The sequence below is a fragment of the Papio anubis genome, chromosome 4 (genome assembly GCF_008728515.1).
Source record: "Papio anubis isolate 15944 chromosome 4, Panubis1.0, whole genome shotgun sequence".
In the NCBI taxonomy this organism is placed as follows: domain Eukaryota; kingdom Metazoa; phylum Chordata; class Mammalia; order Primates; family Cercopithecidae; genus Papio; species Papio anubis.
Genome location: NC_044979.1, coordinates 126,694,547 through 126,719,572, shown reverse-complemented (window position 1 = coordinate 126,719,572; position 25,026 = coordinate 126,694,547). Strand labels below are relative to the sequence as shown.

Sequence of the window (25,026 nt, the reverse complement as noted above, 5' to 3'; positions counted from 1 at the left end):
TCACTAAAATATAGGATCACAGATCACTATAAAATAATAGCCATTTATTTATCCAAAGTGATAATTAAAAGATTTAAAAAAGAAAATCATTTACTGTTTGATACAGGAAATTCAGTTTTCCAGTCAAAAAACCTGAGAACGATAGCATGAGAAAAATTCTATCTCTTTTCTACTTTCTTTATTTTAAACTTTATTCAAAAGGTGAACACAAATATTTTACTATGTCATATTGATATGTAAAATTTTTGTTCGAAAGAAAATCAACTTTTACTTTTGTATTAGTGTATTATTAATACTAAAGCTAATTTTAATAAAACCTTATAAATAAATCCATCAAATGTGTCATTTTTGGCTACTGTAGATTTTCATAAATGTTTTATAGTCTGTTATAATAAATTTTTCAACTTTTTATATTTTTGGTTTTTTCTTTTAATTTGAAACAATCATTAAGTAATTTCAAACTAGATAAAATGTTTCTAACTTTCTTCATTAAAAGCATATTTTGCCTTTGTTTATATATTATGCAGAATTGTTTTTCATACATCTAGTAGTTTTAATTATATCCATATTAATTATGTTAACTCTTAACAACCTTGGGTTATTTTATTCCTGCTGCCCTCTGCTCTTTTTATGGCCACGGTCTGTTCCACCTCAGAACTGAAGAGAGACATTGGTCGGGAGAGGCCAATATCTTCCCTCACCTCTGGCAGAAAAGGAATGTTCAGGCCCTTCAACCCCCTGTTGTCGAAGCTGCACTTTAATGTGACAGCTATTGGCCATGTATGGCTACTGGGCGTCCAGAATGTGGCTGGTCTGAACTGCTATGTGCTAGAAAGGTAAAATACAGAGTTAGAGTAAAGATTTAGTTCCAAAAATATATACACTTCATTAATAATTACACATTGCTCAGATATTAATATAATATTTTTGATATAGTGGGTTAATTAAATGGTTAGAATGAATTCCACCTGTTTCTTCTTCCTTCTTAAAGTTTGACTGCTAGAAAATTCAGAATACACATGTGGCTCACGTTTTATTTCAGAGGATTGCCTCCTTTTTAAACTCTCAATTGGCCTGCTCAAAGGACCAGAATTCAGAAAGGACATAAAATCTGGAATTTAAAAATAATTGTTACATTATTTTCATGTGTGAATAGCCACATAATACATTATTCATAAATGCATATGACTTTATACGCAGATTAAATGCAAATGCCTTCTGGGGTGGACCTGGCTCAACTCAGGGAGGAAGCCCTGCCTGAAAAGGCTGCAGCTTAGGTTTCACTTTATCTTCTTCCAGCCCAGCATCTGAGCGTATCTTCTGTCACTCCTGAGGGAGCGGAGCAGCAAACGTTATCCAATCAGCATCGCTGGGCTGGGAACCGTCCAATCAGGCACGCAACTGGAGTGGACAGGACGGCTTCCGGGATTTGGCGGGGCCTTTGTCTCTGGCTGCAGCCGGAGGTCCTGGTCTTCTCTTCACTGCTCAGTGTCCTCTGCTCCTAGAGGCCCAGCCTCAGTGTCCCTGTGACCTGCAGATATTGGGAGATCCACAGCTAAGACGCCGGGACCCCCTGGAAACCCAGAGATGGTGAGAGTGCTGGATCCGACATCCCGAGAGAGGGGGAGGGGCTGGTTGGAACCGGTCGGAAGTGGCTGTGGCTGGACTCGGGCCTCCAAAATCCGCGGCCCCGAGTTCTTGGCGCAGCTTGGCCCTCAGTCTCCCGCGGCCCGGAGTTCTCTTTGGCGCAGCTCGGTCCTTAGTCCCCTTCAGCCGTAAGATGGCGGCTGGGCTGACAGCCGGGGCCTTGGGCGTTCTGTTTTCTCCCTGCGCAGTGACTGTGCCCTGGCCTGGAGCCCTCTCTGGGCAGCTCAGCACCCGCAGCGCCGCATCTCTACCCGATTGTGCAGGAATGCCGGGAGGGTCATCAGGAGAGAATCCTGACTCGGGATGCGGGCTTCATGAATGTTTAAAAGCTTTAGTCTGTGGGGTTCCTAGTCCATCTTTTTTCTTTTAAAAATCTGTGGAAGTCACCGCAAAAATATTGAAGAATTTAATCAAAGAGTAATTCAAGAATTGTAGAACACCCAGCTGTGGTTTGTAGTTTGTTTTCCATGGGAGGGACTTAAGAAAATACTACTATAAGGTGCATGATAAAGGAAAGCAAATTCAATAATTGGTTAGGGAGAGTTATGTAGTTTCTTAGTTTTAGATCAAGGTGGAAATTTTCTGGTCACGTAATCAGAGCTTAATTGGCAGTTTATGGTTGATTAAGCCTAAATTTTGTTTTCCCCAATGTAGTAATTTACAAAAAAATGCATTTGAGTTAGACTTTTTTAAAAGTAAAATCCCTGGGACTAGAGCCACCTCAGTCTAATTGTCTGCCATTTAATTATTTTCACACTCCACAGGGGACAGATTTTCCCCTGCAACTTTCACATGTGTCTCAAGCAGGGTCTCAAGACTACTCCCTATTCCCCGTTCTTTTAGTCTAACTGACTTGCAGTGAAATGCTAAATTTCCAGTTTCTTCTGACATTCCCAAATGCCAACTTCCACTCCCTAATTCACATTATCAACTATTTGTCCTTTAGTGTACATTTTAGATACTGTATTTTAATCAATCATTGTTGACAAATTATTGGGTGACACTTTAAAAAAATTGTTTGCTGTTTGAAAATATTTCCAATGAGAAGAAAACAAAAAATAATCCCCTGACACTGTATTGTAAAAAAAAGTCTGTGCCTATTTTCCTTTTGTCTTCCCCAGGCACAGAGATCTTATCAGAATGTTTTTGGGTCAGGGGTTCCCTTTGGAAACTTTATGGGGTGATGTGTCCTCAGCCACCTTTCAGTTTTCTCCTGGTCCTGGATTTCAGTACTGTGGATAAATCAAGATATCTACTGTGGCTGTGTATGCTAGAATCTCTGGTAAATTTCAGCTCCTGGCCTGGAATGGAACTCTGGGTATCTGGGAATGGGAGACATAGGACAATCTGAGGTTGGAGTGTAGCCTCTCAAGGGAGCAGGTGGATGCCCCGGGGCTGAGAGGAATCTCCTTCCTTTGGAAAGCTAACTCTTCGAGGCATTAAGATTGTGTTGGCTCAACCCAGCTTCCATTTCTGAGGCATATTGCTGGTCAGCCAATCAGATGCTGGTATTGAGAGGAAAACACAGAAATAATTTCAGCCCCCTGGATTCTCTAAGATTTGTGAAAGAAAAAATGGTATCCCAGAAGACCAAAAAAAAAAAAAAATTCAAACTTGACTCCAGTGAGATGGTACAAGAACTTGCAAAGTGAAATGCATGGTGGTCACTGAGCACTTAAGTGAGCAGGATGGGGTGGGAGAATCTCTCTAGTGATTGGGTGGCCTGACTTGACACATGAGTCAGACACATCTGTTTTTTAATCAGCACTGCCACTCTCTTGGTTTGTCACCTTGAAAAGATTTGTTCACTTATTTTGATTTCAGTTTATAACTGTAACTTGCATTTTATTAGTAGGATTTAAAAGGTAAGAAAATATTTACAAAGAGCATAAAAGAGGTGAGTTTCAGAAAAAAATAATATCTAATCATATATTCCATTTATTAAGAATTCTAATTTACCTTTTTCTTTCCCAGACTTAGTTTAGGAATTTTCTCAGGTATGTTTTTTATGCCTGTGTGATGTCCAACAGTATTCCAAGGCTTAGTTTTTAGAGTGCTACCAGGGAAACAAAAAGGAAAAAACCTCTCTTCCATTTTGGCTGTAGAAAATGAATACATTTTTACAAGAAAATGTGGTAGATAATTGATGAATTACATAGATTTATGAAAACAGCAGTTCCTCTTTTTGCAGGGTATGTTTGTTACAGTGAATACCTCTGTGCTATATCCTGTCATCTTGGTTTGTAAGGATAATGCTACATTTTTATTTTATTTGATTTTTGAGACAGAGTCTTGCTCTGTCGCCCAGGCTGAAGGGCAGTGGTGCGATCTCGGCTCACTGCAACTTCTGCCTTCCCGGCTCAAGCAATTCTCCTACCTCAGCCTTCCAAGTAGCTGGGATTACCGGCATGTGCCACCATGCCCGGGTAATTTTTGTAGTTTTATTAGACACAGGGTTTCACCATATTGGGCAGGCTGGCCTTGAACTCCTGACGTCAAGTGATCTGCCCGTGTTGGTCTCCCAAAGTGTTGGGATTACAGGCATGAGCCACTGCACCCAGCCGGTTAATGCTAAATTTTATAAGATGAAAGTTGGTACCTCCTAGAAGTGTTCCCATATGACCAATTGATTACTACATAATTTTTAATGAAAATCATAAAATAATACATTTATCATTTGAAAGGAATAAATACTTTTGCATTTCTTTTTTTTTTTTTTTTTTTTGAGACTGAGTCTGGCTCTGTCGCCCAGGCTGGAGTGCAGTGGCCGGATCTCAGCTCACTGCAAGCTCCGCCTCCCGGGTTTACGCCATTCTCCTGCCTCAGCCTCCGGAGTAGCTGGGACCACAGGCGCCCGCCACCTCGCCCGGCTAGTTTTTTGTATTTTTTAGTAGAGACGGGGTTTCACCGTGTTAGCCAGGATGGTCTCGATCTCCTGACCTTGTGATCCGCCCGTCTCGGCCTCCCAAAGTGCTGGGATTACAGGCTTGAGCCACCGCGCCCGGCTACTTTTGCATTTCTTATTGAGGTATGAAATGTAAGCACCTTAAAATTTCCTTCCCTTGGCCGGGCACGGTGGCTCACGCCTGTAATCCCAGCACTTTGGGAGGCCGAGACGGGTGGATCACGAGGTCAGGAGATTGAGACCATCCTGGCTAACATGGCGAAACCCCATCTCTACTAAAAATACAAAAAAAAATTAGCCGGGCGTGGTGGCGGGCACCTATGGTCCCAGCTACACGGGAGGCTGAGGCAGGAGAATGGCCTGAACCCGGGTGGCAGAGCTTGCAGTGAGCTGAGATCCGGCCACTGCACTCCAGCCTGGGCGACACAGCGAGACTCCGTCTCAAAAAAAAAAAAAAAAAAATTTCCTTCCCTTGGCTGGGTGCAGTGGCTCATGCCTGTAATCCCAGCACTTTGAGAAACTGAGGTGGGCAGATCACCTGAGGTCAGGAGTTCAAGACCAGACTGGCCAACAGGGTGAAGCCCCGTCTCTACTGAAAAATTAGTCAGTCATGGGTGAAGGGCACCTGTAGTCTTAGCTACTCGTTAGCCTGAGGCAGGAGAATCGTTTGAACCTGGGAGGCAGAGGTTGCAGTGAGCCAAGAGTGTACCACTGCACTCCAGGCTGGGCAACAGAGCAAGACTCTGTCTCAAAATAATAATAATAATAAATTCCTTCCCATATATAAATACTGTGCATAATTTTGCTGAATTTTTAAAGCTGTTTCAAAACCCAAGTGAATAACCTTGATATGGAAATTAAAGCTTGTGCCCAGTGATTCCAAGCTAAGGCTAATATTGAGCCTGCAAGGGGAAGGGAGGTTATTAAAAGCCCAGTTAGTTCTTTCTTGGAAGCCTCCCCTGCTCACCCCAGCCATGGAAGAAGCCTTTATTCTGAGAGAAGCTACAGAGCCCTGGACATCGGGGGACCCACAGGCAGATGCAGTTAACATTAAGATGGAAGAGGAATGGGAGAGTCTTACTAAAGATGAAGTTGTTATCGTTTTGAGGCAGTATTTTATTTTTTTTTTTACTTTGTAAAAACAGAATGAGGTTTCTCTAAAAAAAATTTGAATTTTAAAGGAGTATTGCAACAGAAGGAAGTACCAACTATAAGATCTTTAAGAATTGCAAAGTCTATGCAGACGAAGACTTTTTTTCTTAGGGAGAAGCAAAGAAGTTTAGAAAGAAGATCACAGGGGAATGGCAAATGAAAGGTGAAAAAATCATATACTAGATTAGAAAATGTTTTATCCTGAAGTCATCAAGTTTTTAGGAGGGACAAAAAATGGGGTTGTATGTTGGCTCAGACTGAGGGTAGCTCAAAGTTCAGGAGCCTGTGGAAAGGAGATAAACTTAAGTGAAGTTTGATTAAGAAGAATTTTATTTTGACCACTGAAGAAAAATTCAGCTAATTTTTTAATATGAAAAAGAACAAAATATGCAGAGTGAGTGTTTGGTTATTAAATAGTTAAGAAAAAGAGCACCATCGAAGTCATAATGGGAAGGGTGTTTCTTTTCATAAACTGTTCCTGGAGAACACAAAGGATGGGGAATTTTATTAATCACAGCTATTTACCAGGATTATCTATGTGCTTCATCTTTCTCCACCTCTTTTCTTTGTCCTGTACATTTTTTCCATTTAAATTTTCCTGGGTTGTATCTTGTATAATAAACTGGTCAACATAACTACAGTGTTTGCTGAGTTCTGTGAGTAGCTCTATCAAATTATTGAACTGGAGGGAGTTTATGGGTGTTCTAAATTTTCAAACAGTAGCTTTAGAAGCACAGATTGGCCCATATGGTGTTTGGCATCTGCAGTGAGGACAGTGTTGTGGGACTGAGCCCTGAATCAGGGTCTGCTGACTCTGGGGTCGGAATTCAAATGTTAAACAATGTGTTAGTTTTGGAGAATTGCTTGATATTAAGCAAACTTTACAGATTTGGTGCCAGAAGAAAGATATCAAACAGGCCTGGCCTGGAGTGGAACTCTGGGCGTCTGGGAATGGGATGCTCTACTTTCCTGTACACAGACTGTCACACTGCCCATTGTCCTGTGATTCCAGGTCTCCTGCCATGGTGAGAGAGGACTGAAAACTTAGAGGAAAGGCGCTCTGATTATAGACCCACTTTTCTTGCAGCTGCCATCCCAGAATTTCCACCCACTCACAAACATACCCACTAGACATTGATGTGTCCACCCCCCTCTCAGGACTAGGCACCGCCCTCAGGTATTTCACTACAGCATTTTTTTATTCTAGTGTTTTTTGCCAAAAACCCACAGAAGTGTCTACAAGTCTGGCATATTGCTATTCCCAGACACTGAATCTGCAGAGCAAACTGCTCTGTCTACCAACCAAGGGTTCTGGACCACCTGTTCATAATCTCATCTGCTTGCATGGACACAGATAAATCAGAGGACAGCTCCATCTGGGCCACTGTCTGTAGCACAAACCAGTCCTCCCACCTACATTGCATTCTCTCACACCCATGGATTTTTTTCCTTTTAACTTTTATTTCTGTTTTGGGGTACACATGCAGGTTTGTTATATAGGTAAAATTGTGTCATGGGGGTTTGGTGTGCAGATTGTTTTATCGCTGAAATACTAAGCATAGCACCAAACAAGTATTTTTTTGACCCTTTTTGTTCTTTCACCTTCCACCCTCAACTAGGCCTCTGTTGTGCCCCTCTTTGTGTCCGTATGTTCTTATTATTTAGCTCTTATACATGAGAAAATATATTTGGTTTTCTGTTTCTGCATTAGTTTTCTAAGGCTAATGGTCTCCAGCTCTATCCATGTTGCTGCAAAGGACATGCTCTTGTTCTTTTTTATCGCCACATGGTATTCCATGATGTTGATATATCATATTTTGTTTGTATTAAATATTTTGTTGTATTTTATTTTTATTATAATTATTTTTGGAGACAGGGTCTCATCCTGTCGCACAGGCTGAAGTGCAGTGGTGTGATCTTGGTTCTCTGCAGCCTCAGCCTCCCTGGCTCAAGCAGTCCTACCTCAGCCCCCAAGTGTGTACCGACAGGTGTGTACCGTTATGCCCGGCTAATTTTTCTTTTTGTATTTTTTGTAAAGACGTGGTTCTTTCACATTGCTCAGTCTGGTTTTGAACTTTTGAGTTCCGGAAATCCACGTGCCTCAGCTTATGAAAGTGCTGTGGTTACATGTGTGAGTCACCATGCCCTACCATACCATATTTTCTTTATCCAGTCTACCATTAATAGGTATTTAGGTTGATTCCATGTCTTTGCTATGTGAATAGTGCTGCAGTGAACATGCATGCGCATGTGTCTCTATGACAGAATAATTTATATTTCTTTGGGTATAAACCCAATTATGAGGTATCTGGGTCAAATGATAATTCTGTTTCTAGTTCTGTGAGGAATCACCACACTGCTTTTCACAATGGTTGAACTAATTTACGCTCCCACAGGCAGTGTATAAGCATTCCCTTTTCTCTTCAACCTTGCCAGCATCTCTTATTAACAACAGCCATTCTGACTGGTGTGAGATGGTATCTCATTGCAGTTTTTCTCTGCATTTCTCTAATGATTGGTGATGAGTATTTATTTATTTATTTATTTATTTATTTTTTGAGACGGAGTCTCGCTCTGTCGCCCAGGCTGGAGTGCAGTGGCCGGATCTCAGCTCACTGCAAGCTCCGCCTCCCGGGTTTACGCCATTCTCCTGCCTCAGCCTCCCAAGTAGCTGGGACTACAGGCGCCCGCCACCTCGCCCGGCTAGTTTTTTGTATTTTTTAGTAGAGATGGGGTTTCGCCGGGTTAGCCAGGATGGTCTCGATCTCCTGACCTCGTGATCCACCCGTCTCGGCCTCCCAAAGTGCTGGGATTACAGGCTTGAGCCACCGCGCCCGGCCCAGTGATGAGTATTTTTTTATTTATTTGAGACGGAGTCTCACTTTGTCACCCAGGCTGGAGTGCAGTGGCATGATCTCGGCTCACTGCAACCTCTCCTGCCTGAGTTTAAGCGATTCTCCTGCCTCAGCCTCCCGAGTAGCTGGGATTACAGGTGCCTGCCACCGTGCCTGGCTAATTTTTGTATTTTTAGGAGAGACAGGGTTTCACCATCTTAGTCAGGCTGGTCTCGAACTCCTGACCTCGTGATCTACCCGCCTTGGCCTCCCAAAGTGCTGGGATTACAGGCATGAGCCACCACGCCTGACCGAGCATTTTTTAAATTTGCTTTTTAGCCACATGTATGTCTTCTTTTGAAAAGTGTCTGTTCATATTTTTTTGCCTACTTTTTAATAAGGTTGTGTTTTTCTTATAAATTTCTTTAAATTTCTTATAGATACTGGATATTAGACCTTTGTCAGAAGCATAGTTTGCAAATATTTTATTTTATTCTGTAGGTTGTCTGTTGATAGTTTCCACTGCTGTGAAATAGCTAGTTTAATTAGGTCCTATTTGTCAATTTTAGCTTTTGTTGCAATTGCTTTTGGCATCTTCATCATGAAATCTCTGTCAGTTTGTATGTTAGAATGGTATTTCCTAGGTTATCTTTCAGGGTATTTTATAATTTTAAGTTTTACATTTAAATCTGTAACTCATCTTGAGTTGATTTTTATATATGGTGTAGGAAGGGTATCCACTTTCAATGTTCTATATAGTGTTAGCTAGTTATTCTAGCATCATTTATTAAATACGGAATTCTTCCCGCATTCCTCTTGTCAGCTTTGTCAAAAGACCAAATGGCTGTAGGTGTGTGGCATTATTTCTGGGCTCTATTCTGTTGCCCTGGTCTATTGGTCTGGTTTTTGTTGTTGTTGTTGTTTGTCTTTTTTTTTTTTTTTTTAACCAGTACCATGCTTCTTTGGTTACTGTAGCCCTGAAGTATAGTTTGAATTCAGGTAATGCAATGCCTCCAGCTTTGTTCTTTTTGCTTAGAATTGCCTTGGCTATTCGAGCTCTTTGTTGTTCCATATAAATTTTAAAATCTTTTTTTTTTTTTTTAAAGTTCTGCTAAGAATGTTTTTGGTAGTTTGATGGGAGTAATATTAGATCTGTACATTTCTTTGGGCAGTATGGCCATTTTAATAATTTTGATCTTTTCTATCCATGAGCATAAAATGACTTTCCATTTATTTGTGTCATATCTAACTTCTTTAAGCAGTGTTTTTGATTGTTATTGTAGAGATCTTTCACCTCCCTGGTTAGCTGTATTCCTAAATATTTTATTCTTTTGTTGCAATTGTGAATGAGATTGTGTTTTTGATTTGGTTTTCAGCTTGGATGTTGTTGATGTAGAGGGATGCTACTTATTTTTGTGCATTTATTTTGTATTCTGAAATTTTGCTTCAGTTACTTTTCAGTTTATGGAGCTTTTCTGTGGGGACTATAGGCTTTTCTTGATGTGTTGTCTGCAAACAGGGATAGTTTGACTTGTTTGGTTCCTATTTGGATGCCTCTTATTTTTGTCTTTTGCCTCATTGCTCTAGTGAGGACTACCAGTTCTATGTTGAATAGGAGTGGTGAGAGAAAGCATCCTTGTCTTGTGCCAGTTTTCATGGAGAAATGCTTCTAGCTTTGTCCATCCCGTATGTTGGTTGTGGGTTCCTCACAGATAACTCATTATTTTGAAGTATGTACCTTCAATGCCTACTTTGTTGAGGGCCTTTAATTATTTTAATGCGAAGGATGTTAAATTTTATTGAAAGCGTCTTCTGCATCTATTGAGATAATCTTGTGGTTTTTGTCTGTATTTCTGTTTATGTGATGAATCACATTTATTGATTTGTGTATGTTGAACTAACCTCATATGCCAGGGATAAAGTCTACTTGATCATAGTGGATTAGCTTTTATGATTAGCTGGATTCAATTTCCCGGTATTTTGCTGATGATTTTTGCATAAATGGTCATCAAGGATATTGACCTGAAATTTTCTTTTTTGGTTATGTCTCTGTCAGGTTTTGGTATCATATGATACTATTCTTATATAGTGGGATGGGAAGAGTGCCTTCTCAATTTTTTGGAATAGTTTTAGGAGAAATGGTACCAGCTCTTCTTTGTACATCTGGTAAAATTCAGCTGTAAATCTCTCTGGTCCCGGTCTTTTTTCGGTTGCTTGGCTATTTATTAGTAATTCAGTTTTGGAGCTTGTTATTGGTCTATTCAGGGATTCAATTTCTATGTTTGCTCAGTCTTGGGAGGATGTATTTGTTCAGGAATTGATCCATTTCTTTTAGATTTTCTAGTTTGTGTGCATAGAGGTGTTCATAGCAGACTTCAACAGTTATTTGTATTTTTGTGGGGTCAGTGGTAATGCCTCTTTTGTCATTTCTAATTGTGTTTATTTAGATCTTGTCTTCATGAATCTAACTAGTGGTTTATTTAACTCATTAATTTTTTCAAAGATTTAACTCCTAGGTTTCTTGATCTTTTGTATAGTTTTTCATGTCTAAATTTCCTTTGGTACAGATGTGATTTTGGTTATTTCTTGCCCTCTGCTAGTTTAGAAGTTGGTTTCCTCTTGCTGCTCTCATTCTTTTATTTATAATGTCAGTTTGTTAAATTGAGATCTTTTTAACTTTTTAATGTGAACATTTGGTGCTATAAATTTCCCTCTTAACACTAGGTCAGCTGTGTTGCAGTACTTTGTTCTCATTTGTTCCTAAGAACTTCTTGATTTCTCCCTTAATTTTATTGTTTACCCAAAAGTCATTCAGGTGCAGGTGTTTGTTTGTTTTTTGAGACAGAGTCTCACTCTGTCACCCAGGCTGGAGTGCAGTGGCATGATCTCGACTCACTGCAACCTCTGCCTCCCAGGCTCAAATGATTCTCTGCCTCAGCCTCCCACCACCATGCCTGGCTAATTTTTTTGTTTTTAATAGAGGTGGGGTTTCACCATGTTGGTCAGGCTGGTCTCAAACTCCTGACCTCAAGTGATCTGCCTGCCTCTGCCTCCCAAAGTGCTGGATTACAGGCGTGAGCCACCATGCCCGGCCCAGGTTTTTTAATTTGTATGTAATTGTATGGTTTCAAGTGGTTTTCTTTGTATTCCATTGTATTTTCATCAGGCTGTGATCTGAGTGTGTGGTTGGTATAATTATGGGATGTTTGGATTTGCTGAGAATTGTTTTATTCTGATTAAAAATTGGTCAGTTTTAGAGTATGTGCCATGTGGTGATGAGAAAAATGTATATTATGTTATTTGTAGATGAAGAATTCTGTAGATGTCTATTAGGACTATTTGGTCAAGTGTTGCATTTAGGTCCTGATATCTTTGTTAATTTTCTGCCTCAATGATTTATTAGTGTCTGTGGGGTGTTGCAGTCTCCCACTATTATTGTGTCAGAATCTAAGTCTCTCTATACATCTTTAAGAAATTGCTTTATTCATGTGCACATGTGAAAGCAAATTAAATCTTGGGACTCCAAACTCAGTAAGCCAAACAGAAAAGTTAATCTGAGAACTGGGTCACACAAACCTGCCTTTCCCTTTTGGTTCCTAAATAAGATGGCTACAAGATGAAAAGCTGCATACCTCCCCCGATATGTGTCCACAATAAAATTCCTAGTGAGCTGCAGATCTTTACCCCAAAGTGTTTCTGTTAAAATTTTATCGTAGAAATGTAAATTGATAGTTTATAGGTTCAGTCATTTCCCTTTCCATCAGACTCAAATGCCTATCTGTTCCTCTGCCCCATTTTGTCTGTGTTATCTTATGTAAAAATTCAGGTTCCCTGCATTTTTCTTCTGCCCTATTTGTCTATGTCATCTGATGTTTAAAAAAAAAATGCAGATTCACTGAGCCAGACAAAGGCATGAATGACTGTATTTTTCTATCCTCTTCTTACATGAAAATTGTGTACTTACCAGTATCCCACCCTTTTCCCTTTAAACTTGAAGTCCTCAAAATCATCTTGGAAGAAAGACATAGACTTGTCTCCAGGGCACATATCCTTAACTTTGGCAAAAAAAACCTCCTAAAATGATTGAGATTTCTCTTGTCATTTTTCTTGATTAACAAACCCATAGATTTTTTTTTTTTTTTTTTGAGATGGAGTTTCACTTTTGTTGCCCAGGCTGGAGTGCAGTGGCATGATTTTGGCTCACTGCAACCTCTGCCTCCCAGGTTCAAGCCATTCACCTGCCTCAGCCTCCCAAGTAGCTGGGATTACAGGCATGCATCACCATGCCTGGCAAATTTTTGTATTTTTGGTAGAGACAGGGTTTTGCCATATTGGTCAGTCTGGTCTCGAACTTGTGACCTTAGGTGATCCACCCACGTTGGCCTCCCAAAGTGCTGGTTTTACAGGCATGAGCAACCGCACCTCGCTGGATTTTTTATAACACCTTTCTCTCTCCGGTTTTTTTTTTTTTTTCCTGTTAACATTCTTTCAGTTGCATACAGTGTGCAAAATTAAGATGTCCAAGAGTTTAGCTGGGCACGGAGGCTCATGCCTGTAATCCCAAGCACTTTGGGAGGCTGAGGCAGGTGGATCATGAGGTCAGGAGATCGAGACCGTCCTGGCTAACACGGTGAAACCCCATCTCTACTAAAAATACAAAAAATTAGCCAGGTGTGGTGGCGGGCACCTGTAGTCCCAGCTGCTTGGGAGGCTGAGGCAGGAGAATGGTGTGAACCCGGGAGGAGGAGCTTGCAGTGAGCCGAGATCGCACCACTGCACTCCAGCCTGGGCGACAGAGCGAGACTCCGTCTCCAAAAAAACAAAAAAAATTGTCCAAGAATTCAAAAACATGTCCAGAGACCTGTCTGTTGTAGGAGAAAATTAAAAATAAGAGGCTTTATTCTCCTATGTGAAAATAACGGAGGATATTTTGCTAATCTCTCTTTTCTTAAAGGATTTAAATTATATGTAGATTTTTGTCTTTGTTGTTTTGAAAGATACGTAAATTATGTTAATAGCTAAATAAATTTTTGGTCATTGTTCTTGATTTGGGATTGTCTCTAAGACCTCAGATTTATTGCTTTGTTTTTGCTTTGGCCAATTTTTTGTAAAATTTTTAATCTTTTAAAGTAGACACAGATTTGTTTAAATCAAAGCTCATTTTAAGAGCACACAAAAGTTGAGCACAAAGATAGTATTAAATTTAGCAATACAGAATGATGAAGACTAAAAAATGCTGAGTAAATTCCTTTGACAGAAAACAGATTATCCAAGGTAATTATCTATTATTTGCAGACTGAAATACTTCCATTGCAAAAGCGAGGTTCAGTGTATGAACTGAACAGTGGAGTATGTAGTTGTTGTTTGGTTTCTATTTATTACTTCAGAACAATTAGCCTAGTTAGGTGTAGCATTTGTAGACAAACTGCATTCATATCAATTAAACAGTATTTTCTACACTAGTATTTATTTTGAATGAATCCCTTAGTCATTTTAATATTGAATATTTATTTTGAATGAATATTTCAAAATAAATCTTCAATATTTATTTATTTTGAATGAATTTATTTATTTTGAGTGAATCCCTTAGTCATTTTAATATTGTTATTCATACTTTTGAAATATAAAGTGTTTTAATTATGGTTACATACAATATTTTAAAATCCTATGTATAGTATGACTAGTACATTAAAATTATTTATGCTTAGATATTTTATCCAATATGAAAGAAAATTTACTACCAAATTATTACAGTGGATATTAGTATGATATGCTTACTAATTTATTCAGTAGAGATAACATTAGGGAAGCATGATTTTAGTATCTTTTGTTTCACTAAATTGGAATGCTGCTATTACAAGACAAATAAACAAGGGTGATGTGGCCACTCAAAAACCGTAATAGCTCTTCAGTTAGCCATGATGCAAGCTCAAATATATTCCACTATATTAACAAAGTCCTATTCCAATTGTTCATCAAAATGTTTTGGTGGAAATTGTCAGGCATATTCCAGTATAGATCTCCCATTCAATGGCTAGAAGATAAGAGAGCAGCAGAAATGAAAGAGGAACCTTACTTTGTGTTAAGGTGTAGTCTGAATTGAAGAGATGACCCAGGCAGGCTTTGTGTGAGCAGTGAGGCTGTTTATTCACTTGGGCGCGAGCTCACATAAAGACTGCTTGGGTCGTCTCTTCAGTCCAGACTGCGTTGTAACACACATTTGATGCCGAAACCTGGGATAGGGGAATGCCTTTGGGAGTCGTGTCCCCTAACCCTATCCCCCGACTTCTTGAAGAGACCCAGTCGCGACCTCGGTACCTTGGACTGGCTCTGTAAAAGCCCCGCCTCTGCCTTCGAATCGGTAAGAGACCTCCGTCCTTTCTCAAACTCTCCTTTTCTTAAAGAGAGAGCAGAGGACACTCGCTGTCTGTGTTTCCTAAATCTAAGATTGGTCATGGATTATCTCCGGGAAGATAGTCTTCCCTAGGTGAGTGGTCAACCACAGGGACGTGCGTCTTGGTCACTCATCCACTGCACAACTCAGGACTCCAGTTGGGGACACCTGCTGAAGGTCCTTGTGGTTGCTCTCCTCCTAATTTCTCTCTCTCTGTCTCTCTGTTTCTTTAGTCCTCCACTGTCCATCATGGGCAACCTTCCGCCCTCCATTCCTCCTCCTCCTCCCTTGGCCTGTGTCCTTAAGAATCTAAAACCCCTGTGTCTTTCACTTGATCTGGAACCTAAACATCTCATTTTCTTCTGTAATATGACGTGGCCCCAATGTAAATTAGACAGTGGCTCTCAGTGGCTGGAAAACGGCACTTTCAATTTCTCTGTTTTGCAGGACTTAGACAACTTTTGTCACAAAATGGGCAAATGGTTTGAGGTTCCATACATCCAGGCATGTTTTACACTTCTGTCCCTCCCCAGCCCTTGTTCCCAATGTGATTCATGTCAAATTCTCCTTCTGTCCTTCCTGTCTGCTCCCCTACCACCCTCTGGCGACAGCGAGTCCTCCCTGTCCACAAACCCTTCCGATATTTCTCCTTCCTGCCCGTCCAACTCCGGTCCCAACCCTTCTCCAGACCCCAGTGCCCCTTCTACCCATACTGCGCCTCCCTATATCCCTTCGGTCCCCACTCCGCCCCATACCCGATCTGGCTTACAATTTGGTCCCACTTCTAATCCCCCTCCTCCCACCCCTCTCTTTCCCTTTTGAGAGGTGGCTGGAGCTGAAGGAATAGTCTGAGTTCATGTTTCTTTCTCCCTGTCTGACCTGTCTCAGGTCAGCCAGTGTTTAGGTTCTTTTCCATCAGACTCCACTAAATATATCTAGGAATTTCAATATTTAACTCAGTCTTATAACCTCACCTGGAGTGACTTAAATGTCATCCTCACTTCTACACTCACTCCCGAAGGGAGCAAGTTTGGGCCCTAGCTCAGTCCTATGCCGATGACCACTGGCGCCTTGAACTAGGTCTCCAGGAAGATGCCAGGGAGGTCCCCCGTGAAGAGCCCCAGTGGAACTATCAAACAGGATCTCCTGGTACGGCCAGGCGAGATTATATGATCACTTGCTTAGTAGAGGGACTCCAAAAAGCTGCATATAAGGCAGTCATTATGATAAGTTAAACCACTCAGGGCAAGGACGAAAATCCAGCCCAGTTTATGGCCTGTCTGACTGCCACTCTCAGACGGTATACAGCTTTAGACCCTGAAGGGCCAGAAGGCCAACTTATTCTTAATGTGCATTTTATTACCCAGTCAGCTCCCGATGTTAAAAAAAAACTTCAAAAATTAGAATCTGGCCCTCAAATCCCACAACAGGATTTAATTAACCTTGCCTTTAAGGTGTTCAGTAACAGGGAAGAGGCTATCCGGTGGCAGCGTATTTCTGAATTACAGATGCTTGCCTCCGCTGTTAGATGAACCCCAGCCACACCAATGGCCCGTAGGGATTTCAAGGCGTCCAGATCGCAGCGCCCAGCAGCCCCTCCAGGGCCATGCTTCAAGTGCCATAAAAACGGCCACTGGGACAAGGAATGCCTGCAGCCTGGGATACCTCCTAAGTCATGCCCTGTTTGTGCTGGCCCTCACTGGAAGTCAGACTGTCCAACTCAAGCTGCCATCCCTAGAGCTCCTGGAGCTCAACCCCACAGCCCCCTGGCTGACTCCTTCCCTGATGTCATCGGCTTGGTGGCTGAGGAATGACACTGCCCGAACACCTCAAAGGCCCCCGGACTATCATGGACCTCAGGTAACTCTTAAGGTGGAGAGTAAGTCCATCCCCTTTTTGATTGATACGGGGGCCACCCACTCCACCCTTCCCTCCTTTCAAGGACCTGTCTCCTTAGCCTCCATGACCACTGTTGTGGGAATTGACGGCAAAGCCTCCAGACCTCTCCAGATTCCACTGGTGTGGTGTCAACTAGGTCAGCACTCCTTTTTGCACTCCTTCCTAGTCATCCCCACTTGTCCATTCCCTCTGCTCAGCCGAGACATCCTAACAAAACTGTCTGCCTCCCTCACTATTCCTGGGCTACAGCCACATCTCCTTGCCAGCCTTCTCCCCAACCCCTCACCAACCCCACAAGCTCCTCTAATGTCTCCCTTCCTTAGCCCCAAGGTCTGGGATATCACCTCTCCCTCCCTTGCTACAGATCACTCCCGCCTCATCATCCCTTTGAAGCCAAACCATTCTCATCCTGCCCAATGCCAGTACCCTATCCCTATGCCACCCCTAAAAGGCCTAAAGCCTTTTTACCTGCTTTTTACAACGTGGCATCTTAGTACCTGTTAACTCTGCCATCCTTCCCTTTCAAAAACCGGACAAGTCCTACAGATTAGTTCGAGACCTTTGTCTCATCAGTCAGATTGTACTTTCCATCCATCCTATAGTGTCAAACTCATATGCTCTCTTGTCCAAAGTACCTCCCTCCACTACCTATTATTCCGTTCTCAACCTAAAAGATGCCTTCTACACCATTCCCCTACACCCCTCCTCTCAACCTCTTTTTGCCTTCACCTGGACTGACCCTGACACCCATTAGTCCCAACAACTAAGCTGGACCATTCTTCCCAGGGCTTCCGGGATAACCCTCATTATTTTAGCCAAGCCCTTGCCTGCAACCTACTCTCTTTTCAGCCTTCCTTTTCCTACCTCATCTGATATGTTGATGATCTTCTCTGCAGTCCCTCCTAGGAATCCTCCCAACAGAATATCCTCCTACTCCTTCAGCATTTAGACTCTAAAGGGTACCGAATGTCCCCTCATCAATATTTATACTGATTCCAAGTATGCTTTCCACATCCTTCATCACAATGCTGCCATCTGGGCGGAAAGAGGTTTTCTAACCACACAAGGGTCTTCCATTATCAATGCCTTTATCATAAAGTTCCTCCTTAAGGCTGCTCTCCTGCCTGCCAAGGCTGGAGTTGTGTCCACTGCAGAGGACACCAAAAACCGACAGACCCTGTCGCTAAAGCAAATGCCCACGCCAATAAAACAGCAAAAGAGGTGGCAAACGCCTCAGTGTCTGCAGACGTTCCAGTCTCTGCTCCAAAAGGCCAGTACGTTTCTTTCTCATCTATCATCCCTACCTACTCTTGTTCTGAAAGCCTGCTCTACTTCTCCTTTCCAACTCACAAGGCAAGTGGTTCTTAGATCACAGAAAGTTCCTTCTTCCTGCCTCAGAAGCGCAATCTATTCTCTCATCCCTCCATGACTGCTTGCGTGTAGGGTACAAGCCTTTGGCTCACCTCCTAGAGCCCCTTATTTATTTCTCATCGTGGAAGTCCATCCTTAAAGCAATCACCTCTCAATGTTCCATCTGCCACTCCACCAATCCCCAAGGTTTTCTTAGGCCCCCTCCTTTCACAACACATCGGGCCCGAGGGTTTACTACTACACAAGATTGGCAAATTGACTTCACTCATATGCCTCATGTCAAAAAATATAAGTACCTCCTAGTTTGGGTTGATACCTTCGCCAGATGGGTCATGGCTTTCCCTACTGGATCTGAAAAGGCTGCAGCAGTTATTACTTCTCTTCTAACAGATATTATTCTCTGTTTTGGCCTCCCTACTTCCATCCAGTCTGACAATGGTCCAGCTTTCATTAGCCAAATCACCCAGGCAGTTTCCCAGGTCCTTGGCATCCAGTGGAATCTCCACACCCCATACCATCTTCATTCCTTAGGAAAGATTGAAAGAGCCAGCAGCCTCTTAAAAACTCACCCTCCAGCTCCGAAAGGACTGGACTGTTCTCCTACCACTTGTGCTCCTCCGGATCTGAGCCACCGCCCATGAACCTACCGGGCATAGCCCATTCGAACTCTTATATGGTAGTACTCTTCTACTCGGGCCCAACCTCATCCCAGACACGAGTCCTCTTGGGGACTATTTACCCAGTCCTCCAACAGGCTAGGAATGAAATCCGTCAGGTGCTAACCCACCCCAGATACCATATGAGGACACTCTGGCTGGACAGCCCATCCTGATAAAGAGCTGAACCCCCCGATCTCTACAACCTCGGTGGACAGGACCCTTCCTGGTCATTTATAGCACCCCAACAGCTGTCCGCTTACAAGATCCTCCTCAGTGGATTCGTCCTTCCAGAGTAAAGCTGTGTCCATCTGACACTCAGCCTGACCCTTCTTCCTCCTCTTGGAAGTTGCAAGTACTCTCCTCGACCTCGTTAAAACTCACCCGAATCCCTGAAGAAACTTAAATGTCCTGCTCCTGTCCACCCTGCTGCTTCACCCTCTTCCTCCACTCTATTTGCTAAGACATGTCCTGGTTTCATCCCCAAACTCCCACCTTAGATTCTCTCTTAAACCAGATAGATGATCTCATCTTTTAGGGCACCCTGTATGACTTCTCCCCAGATGAGACGCCTCTATTTACCTTCCTACTCACTTTATCTATCCCTCCTGCTCCTTTGGCTGCCCCGCATGGCCGCACGCCCACTTCCAGTAATGCCTAATTACCTCTGCAAAACTCTCAACCCACTTTCTGTTAAACCAGTCCAATCCTTCTTTGGCAAAGGACTGCTGGCTTTGCATTTCTCTATCAGCTACCACTTACGTTGCCACTCCCATTCCCACAAAAAACTGGGTAGTTACTAACTTAACCTACCACCCTCGTTATGAAGGAAAAAGCCCTTTCCAACTCCTAAATATGCAGTCATTGGCCGACTTCTTCATCAATGAAATGACCGAAAATACCCCGACAGGACATGCAGTTCAACTTTTGGGCTCCTACATGTCCAGCCTCACCCATTACACACAAGAAATGAAAAACCCATACACGGCCCTGTGACTACAAACACTGTCTTAACTTTCCAAGCCCCTTTATGCATCCAACACAACCTGTCATCAGGCCTACCCCTAGGTCACCTCCTGTTCCATCAGTGCAACTACACCTCGCAGCTTCAAGTCCCATCTGACTACATTAACTTCCAGGTCTCCCAAACGGCTACATTCAAACAGCCTGTCCACTTCTCAAAGCCCCCAGAAGTCATCAGCACCTCCCTGCTTAACAAACAATCCGGGTGTTGTAATGGCAGGCATACACACTGCATGACCGACCATTCACCCCTGGACCCCCTGCAGCAGCACTCCCACCACTGACAAATGCCTCCTTTCCCCGCTTTCAGCTACCCTTCTGAGTGGCTTCTAGTAGATACAAAATGATTTTTCCTCCAATGGGAAAATAAAACAGGGAGCCACTCAGCTTATCCCAAACATCCCTTTTCAGCCACTCACGGGGGCCACCTTGGCAAGTACCCTAGGGGTGTGAGAAAATGAAAACAACAAATTCACACACCTTTTTAACATACACAGCCAGTTCTGCCTACCCAGCCAAGGCATATTCTTCTTGTGTGGAACTTCAACCTATGTCTGCCTCCCCACTAACTGGACAGGCACCTGTACCCTAGTCTTCCTAAGCCCCAAAATTGACATTGCCCTTGGAAACCAAACCTTACCAGTCCCTGTCAGAGCCCATGTCCATCAGTGTAGGGCCGTGCAGATAATACCCTTGCTTATAGGACTAGGAATTACCAATGCCACAGGAACAGGAATAGCAGGTTTGTCCCCTTCCCTGTCCTACTATTGTACACTCTCAAAGGATCTCTCAGCCTCCAAGACATAGTAAAATCCACCCTTACTCTCCAATCCCCAATAGACTCCTTAGCAGCAGTAACTTTCCAGAACCACTGTGGCTTAGACCTCCTAACCGCCGAAAAAGGTGGTCTGTGCACCTTTTTAGGGGAAGATTGTTGTTTTTACACCAACCAGTCTGGACTAGTATGAGATGCTGCCCAGCGGTTAAATGAAAAGTCTTCTAAAATCAGGCAACATCTTTCAGACTCTTAACACCAATCTTTGGAGCTGGGCATTGTGGCTTCTCCCTAAAGCTTGGCCCCTCATTTCCATCATTCTCCTTCTCCTGTTCAGACCCTGTCTCTTCTGACTAGCCTCTCAGTTCCTACAAAATCTCATTCAAGCTGTTACCAGTCAATCTATGCGGCAGATGCTACTCCTAACTGCCCCTGAATGTCACCCCAACCCCAAGATCTCTCTCCCGATTAGGAGTCCATGCCACCCCAAGTCCCGCTTGAAGAATCCCTGAGAAACATCTCTGCGTCCACTTCTTTTCTTATTAAAACAAAAAGACAGGAATGTCATATCCCAAAAATACGGCTGCACTATTGCCAGCAGGCCATTATTACAGTGGGCCATTAAGAACTCTGTGAATGGCACATATGCCTCCAGACTTCCTGGAACCAGAAAACCTGCAACAACCAAAAACCACAAAAGAAGAACAGCGGGTTCCTGTCCCAACTGGTCGATCAACTTCTTGAGTCAACAAGTCCCAAAACTGTGTTGTAATTTTACATCCGCCACTTTGCCCTATAAAGACTGCTCTCCCTCACGCCTCTGGGCTGACTCCCTTTTCAGACTCAGCCCACTAGCACCCAAGTGAATAAACAGCCTTGTTGCTCACACAAAATCTGCTTGGGTCTTCAATCCAGACCACGCTGTAACACACACTTACAAAATTCTGCTGAGAATATGCCCGCCTTTATTCTTTATGCTCATGTTTCTCATACTGAGGATAGCTGTACACTTTGGGTTTTTACAGAGAAATGTGTTTCAGGGGAATATTTTCTGACTGACTTGTTCAATCATCTAATCTGAGTTTTTTTCTAAAGATGCTTTTATCTTTTTTTTTTCTCTCAATATAATCATTTTCAGCTGTTTTTCTCTTGAATGCATTGGGTGTCTGTTTTGGAAGCCCTATTACTATCCCATGGTGTCTGTGAATGAGGTGGGCTGTCACAGTGAGAACTCTTGGAGCTATCTCTATATGGACTCTTGCTGGAAATCTAGCAGAGTGATTTCCATGTCACCATTATAAATAAAAAACTGAGGTTTAAACACTGCACCTATTCCCATTATTGTGAAGGTGCAGTTCTACCCAGGAGTCCTGCAGGCTTTCCTCCTGCAACTCAGGCTTCACTCTCTGATGTGGCATTGAAGTGCTGGTGTGGCAGTTGGGGTTATATATAGGGTGCCAGGTGTGAGCTCTGTGCTATGGACTCTGCCTCAGTGGCAGATGGTAGGAGTCAAGAGAGGACACAAGCCACCAGGAGATGGCAGGCAGGAGGCACCTGGCTTTAAGTTGCAGAATTACCTCTTGTCATGAAGATGTGAAAAGTTTATTTTGTTATTGATTATAACCAATTAGCATATATGGATGGCCTTCCCAATTACCAGGTGAATTTAGGGTGAACTATGTATGACATGTGCTGTAAATTTTTCTACTTGTGGACTAATTATTGTGACTGTCTTTCTGTCTTTGCAATCTCTTAAGCAGATTGACTGTGATACATGTCACATTCTGGTTTAATTGTGTAATAAAATGGTTTTCTTTCTGTTCTGTCATTGTGGAGTTACTCTGGAGCTGGACAAAATTTTTCTTTTAGTTATATTTTCCAAACACTGTCTAGAATTGCCACACATCATATAAACATATAAGGTGCCAACCAAGCTTTAACCTAGAGGAGGCTTTTCCTTTCAGGCTTTCAGTCAACTCACGATTGTGCTGCAAAATGCATGCTGTCCCCTAAATATGCAGAACTTGGGTGCCTTCTCTGCTATTTGGTGTTATAGTCCTCTACAGTCACCTCTAGAGAGGCTAGGCCAGATTTCTACATACTTCACAGGGCAGCGATTAACCATTTTACCTCTTTAAATGACTCTTGTATCTTTAGACCAGAAGCTGATTTCAGAGACCATGGGGCCCAGAAACCCAGAGTAACGTGTGTGCATTAAGTAGACATGATAATCTCCATTTTTTTCCCTTCCTCCTCTTCATTTTTCTTTTTGAGATGGAGTCTCACTCTGTTGCCCAGGCTGGAGTGCAATGGCATGATCTCGGCTCACTGCAACCTCCACTTTCTGGGTTCAAATGATTCTCCTGCCTCAGCCTCCTGAGTATCTGGGATTACAAGCGTGCACCAAGACGTCCAGCTAATTTTTGTATGTTTAGTGGAAGGGGGGGGTTTCACCATGTTGGCCAGGCTGGTCTCAGGCTGTGACCTCGGTGATGTTCTCTCGGCCTCCCAAAGTGCTGGGGTTACAGGTATGAGCCACCACACCCAACCCCTTCTTCCTCTTCTTAAAATACCCACAAATGTGTGGATGACACCTACTGCTACTGCACCCACCTAGGAACTAAATTTGCAGCTCCAAATTCTGAATCAGGGACTTAAGATTTGGGAAAAAAGAAAACCTTTTATTTGAGAAATGCAAATTCTTTTAGTTACAAGGTTCAGATACATTAAAATAATACCACAATTATGTATTTCTCTGTTCTTTGAGCTATGAATTTATCTCTTGAAACTGCTTGCTATTGCCACAAGTAGCTATAAATTTAAATTAATAATGACACACTGGATCCTGTAACCCACACCCTATAGCTTAACAATGTATATCCAATCGATAATCAATGTTTTTTTTTTGTAAACAAATGAGAGTTTCTGACAGGCAACTTTGTATCAGCCCACTCTCTGTCCCTCTCTTTTTGCCTTTACAAATCCACTTGTAACTGCGCTAATCAAAGTGTAGATTCCTGGCAACTTGAATCTTTGATCCCTGGTTACAATTCCCAGTCTTGGCCCAAATAAATTCTCTACTTATATTCATGTAGCTTCAGCTTTTTCCTTTCAAGTAGACGTATTATTTAGAATGTGCTAGAGCAGCCCCTATGAGGCAATCTCTCCTTTGGTTGTACTCTACTTGCTGTAACACCCAAGAATGCAGAAGCAGGCTGATCCCACCTAGAATCTGTAAGGTCTGGCCTCTACCTGGAATTTACAAGACAGGGCCAGACTCTGGATTGAGAATGTATAGGAAACCAACAGGAGGCATTTTCTGCATTGTGAGATGTCAACATAGACGTCTTAAAGCTTCCCTTTGAGAGTGTTGCTCTTAAAACTTTTCAGATCGTGTTCAGTGACTTGCTATAGTTATGTGAGAAGGTCCAGGTGTAAATAGAATCTGATGACAGATTCTGTAAGAGTAAACAAGCATCTTAGGGGTGAGAGATGAAGGCCACAAAGTATTGAGAGTCATGATCACAATTATACCTACCCATAAAATGTAATACTGGAGTAGAGTATTTTTGTCTTTCCTTTTGCCCAAGAGCTAGCTGATCAGGACCCGTAATCTGGAGCTCCACTGCGGCAGTTCGATTTTCTATTTAGAATCAGCCTGAGTCTCTCCTGCCTGCCTTATCCTTGGGCCATCAGCCCAGGGTCACTGGGAACTCTCTTACAATCACCTAGGCATCTTTGAGATATTTGAGGATGTCCAGAGCAGAATTGTGTCAGGTTGACAAGAGTGGTTAATTGTGCCTCTGTCTCAGTGTAAGAGAAATGAGTCATCCTGTGTTTGCTCCTCCCCTCATACAAGAGATGTCTTTGGTTGGTATCTAGTTGAGAGTTTTCCAGTTTCCTGGTAGTTGGGTAAAAAACAAGGAGGAGGTCTGGAGACTCAAGCAGATAAACTAATTGCTACCATTTCATATGGCCATTAGAAAAATAGATAAAGCAGTCATGGTCCCTACCATCTAGGAACAGTTAGTCTAGACTAGCAAGTGAATACATGGTTGAATTAAGCATCATATGGTTGGCAAAGTGAATAGATGTGTGGAAAAACGTGTGGGCTTTATTTGGGCCACTTTCTTTATATTGTTGTGATTTCTGAGGTCATCATTTGAATGAATGTTTATGGACCCAAGAGTTTTAAATATTTTTATTTCTTTTACTTTGCTAAGAATGCGTATTTATCTTAAAATTACCCTAGAAAACCCTAGGAGATTTGTTTAAATGGCTAATTAGTATATTTATACAGTTGAGGGGGTGAGCAGAGTAATATATAGGGTTTACTCCCAGCTCCAGTTCTGTTCAGATTCACCCTTTTT

General features: G+C 42.4%; 1 protein-coding gene across 5 annotated transcripts in view; it reads left to right on the top strand.

Annotated features, from left to right (window-relative positions):
* Positions 1 to 756: 756 nt before the first annotated feature.
* The window catches only part of ZNF107 (zinc finger protein 107), a 42,082-nt gene continuing 17,812 nt past the window's right edge, over positions 757 to 25,026 (top strand). Inside the window, exons 1-2 of one of the 5 annotated variants that reach the window (XM_009202901.4) lie at positions 757 to 836; positions 1,300 to 1,590. In XM_009202901.4, coding sequence (XP_009201165.2) covers positions 1,588 to 1,590 — 3 coding nt within the window. In that variant the 5' untranslated portion in view covers positions 757 to 836; positions 1,300 to 1,587. Of the gene's footprint in view, positions 837 to 1,084; positions 1,591 to 22,852; positions 22,857 to 25,026 lie in introns of those variants that run through there. The other 4 variants (XM_021935202.2, XM_009202900.4, XR_002520699.2 and 1 more) reach the window with 4 other exon arrangements.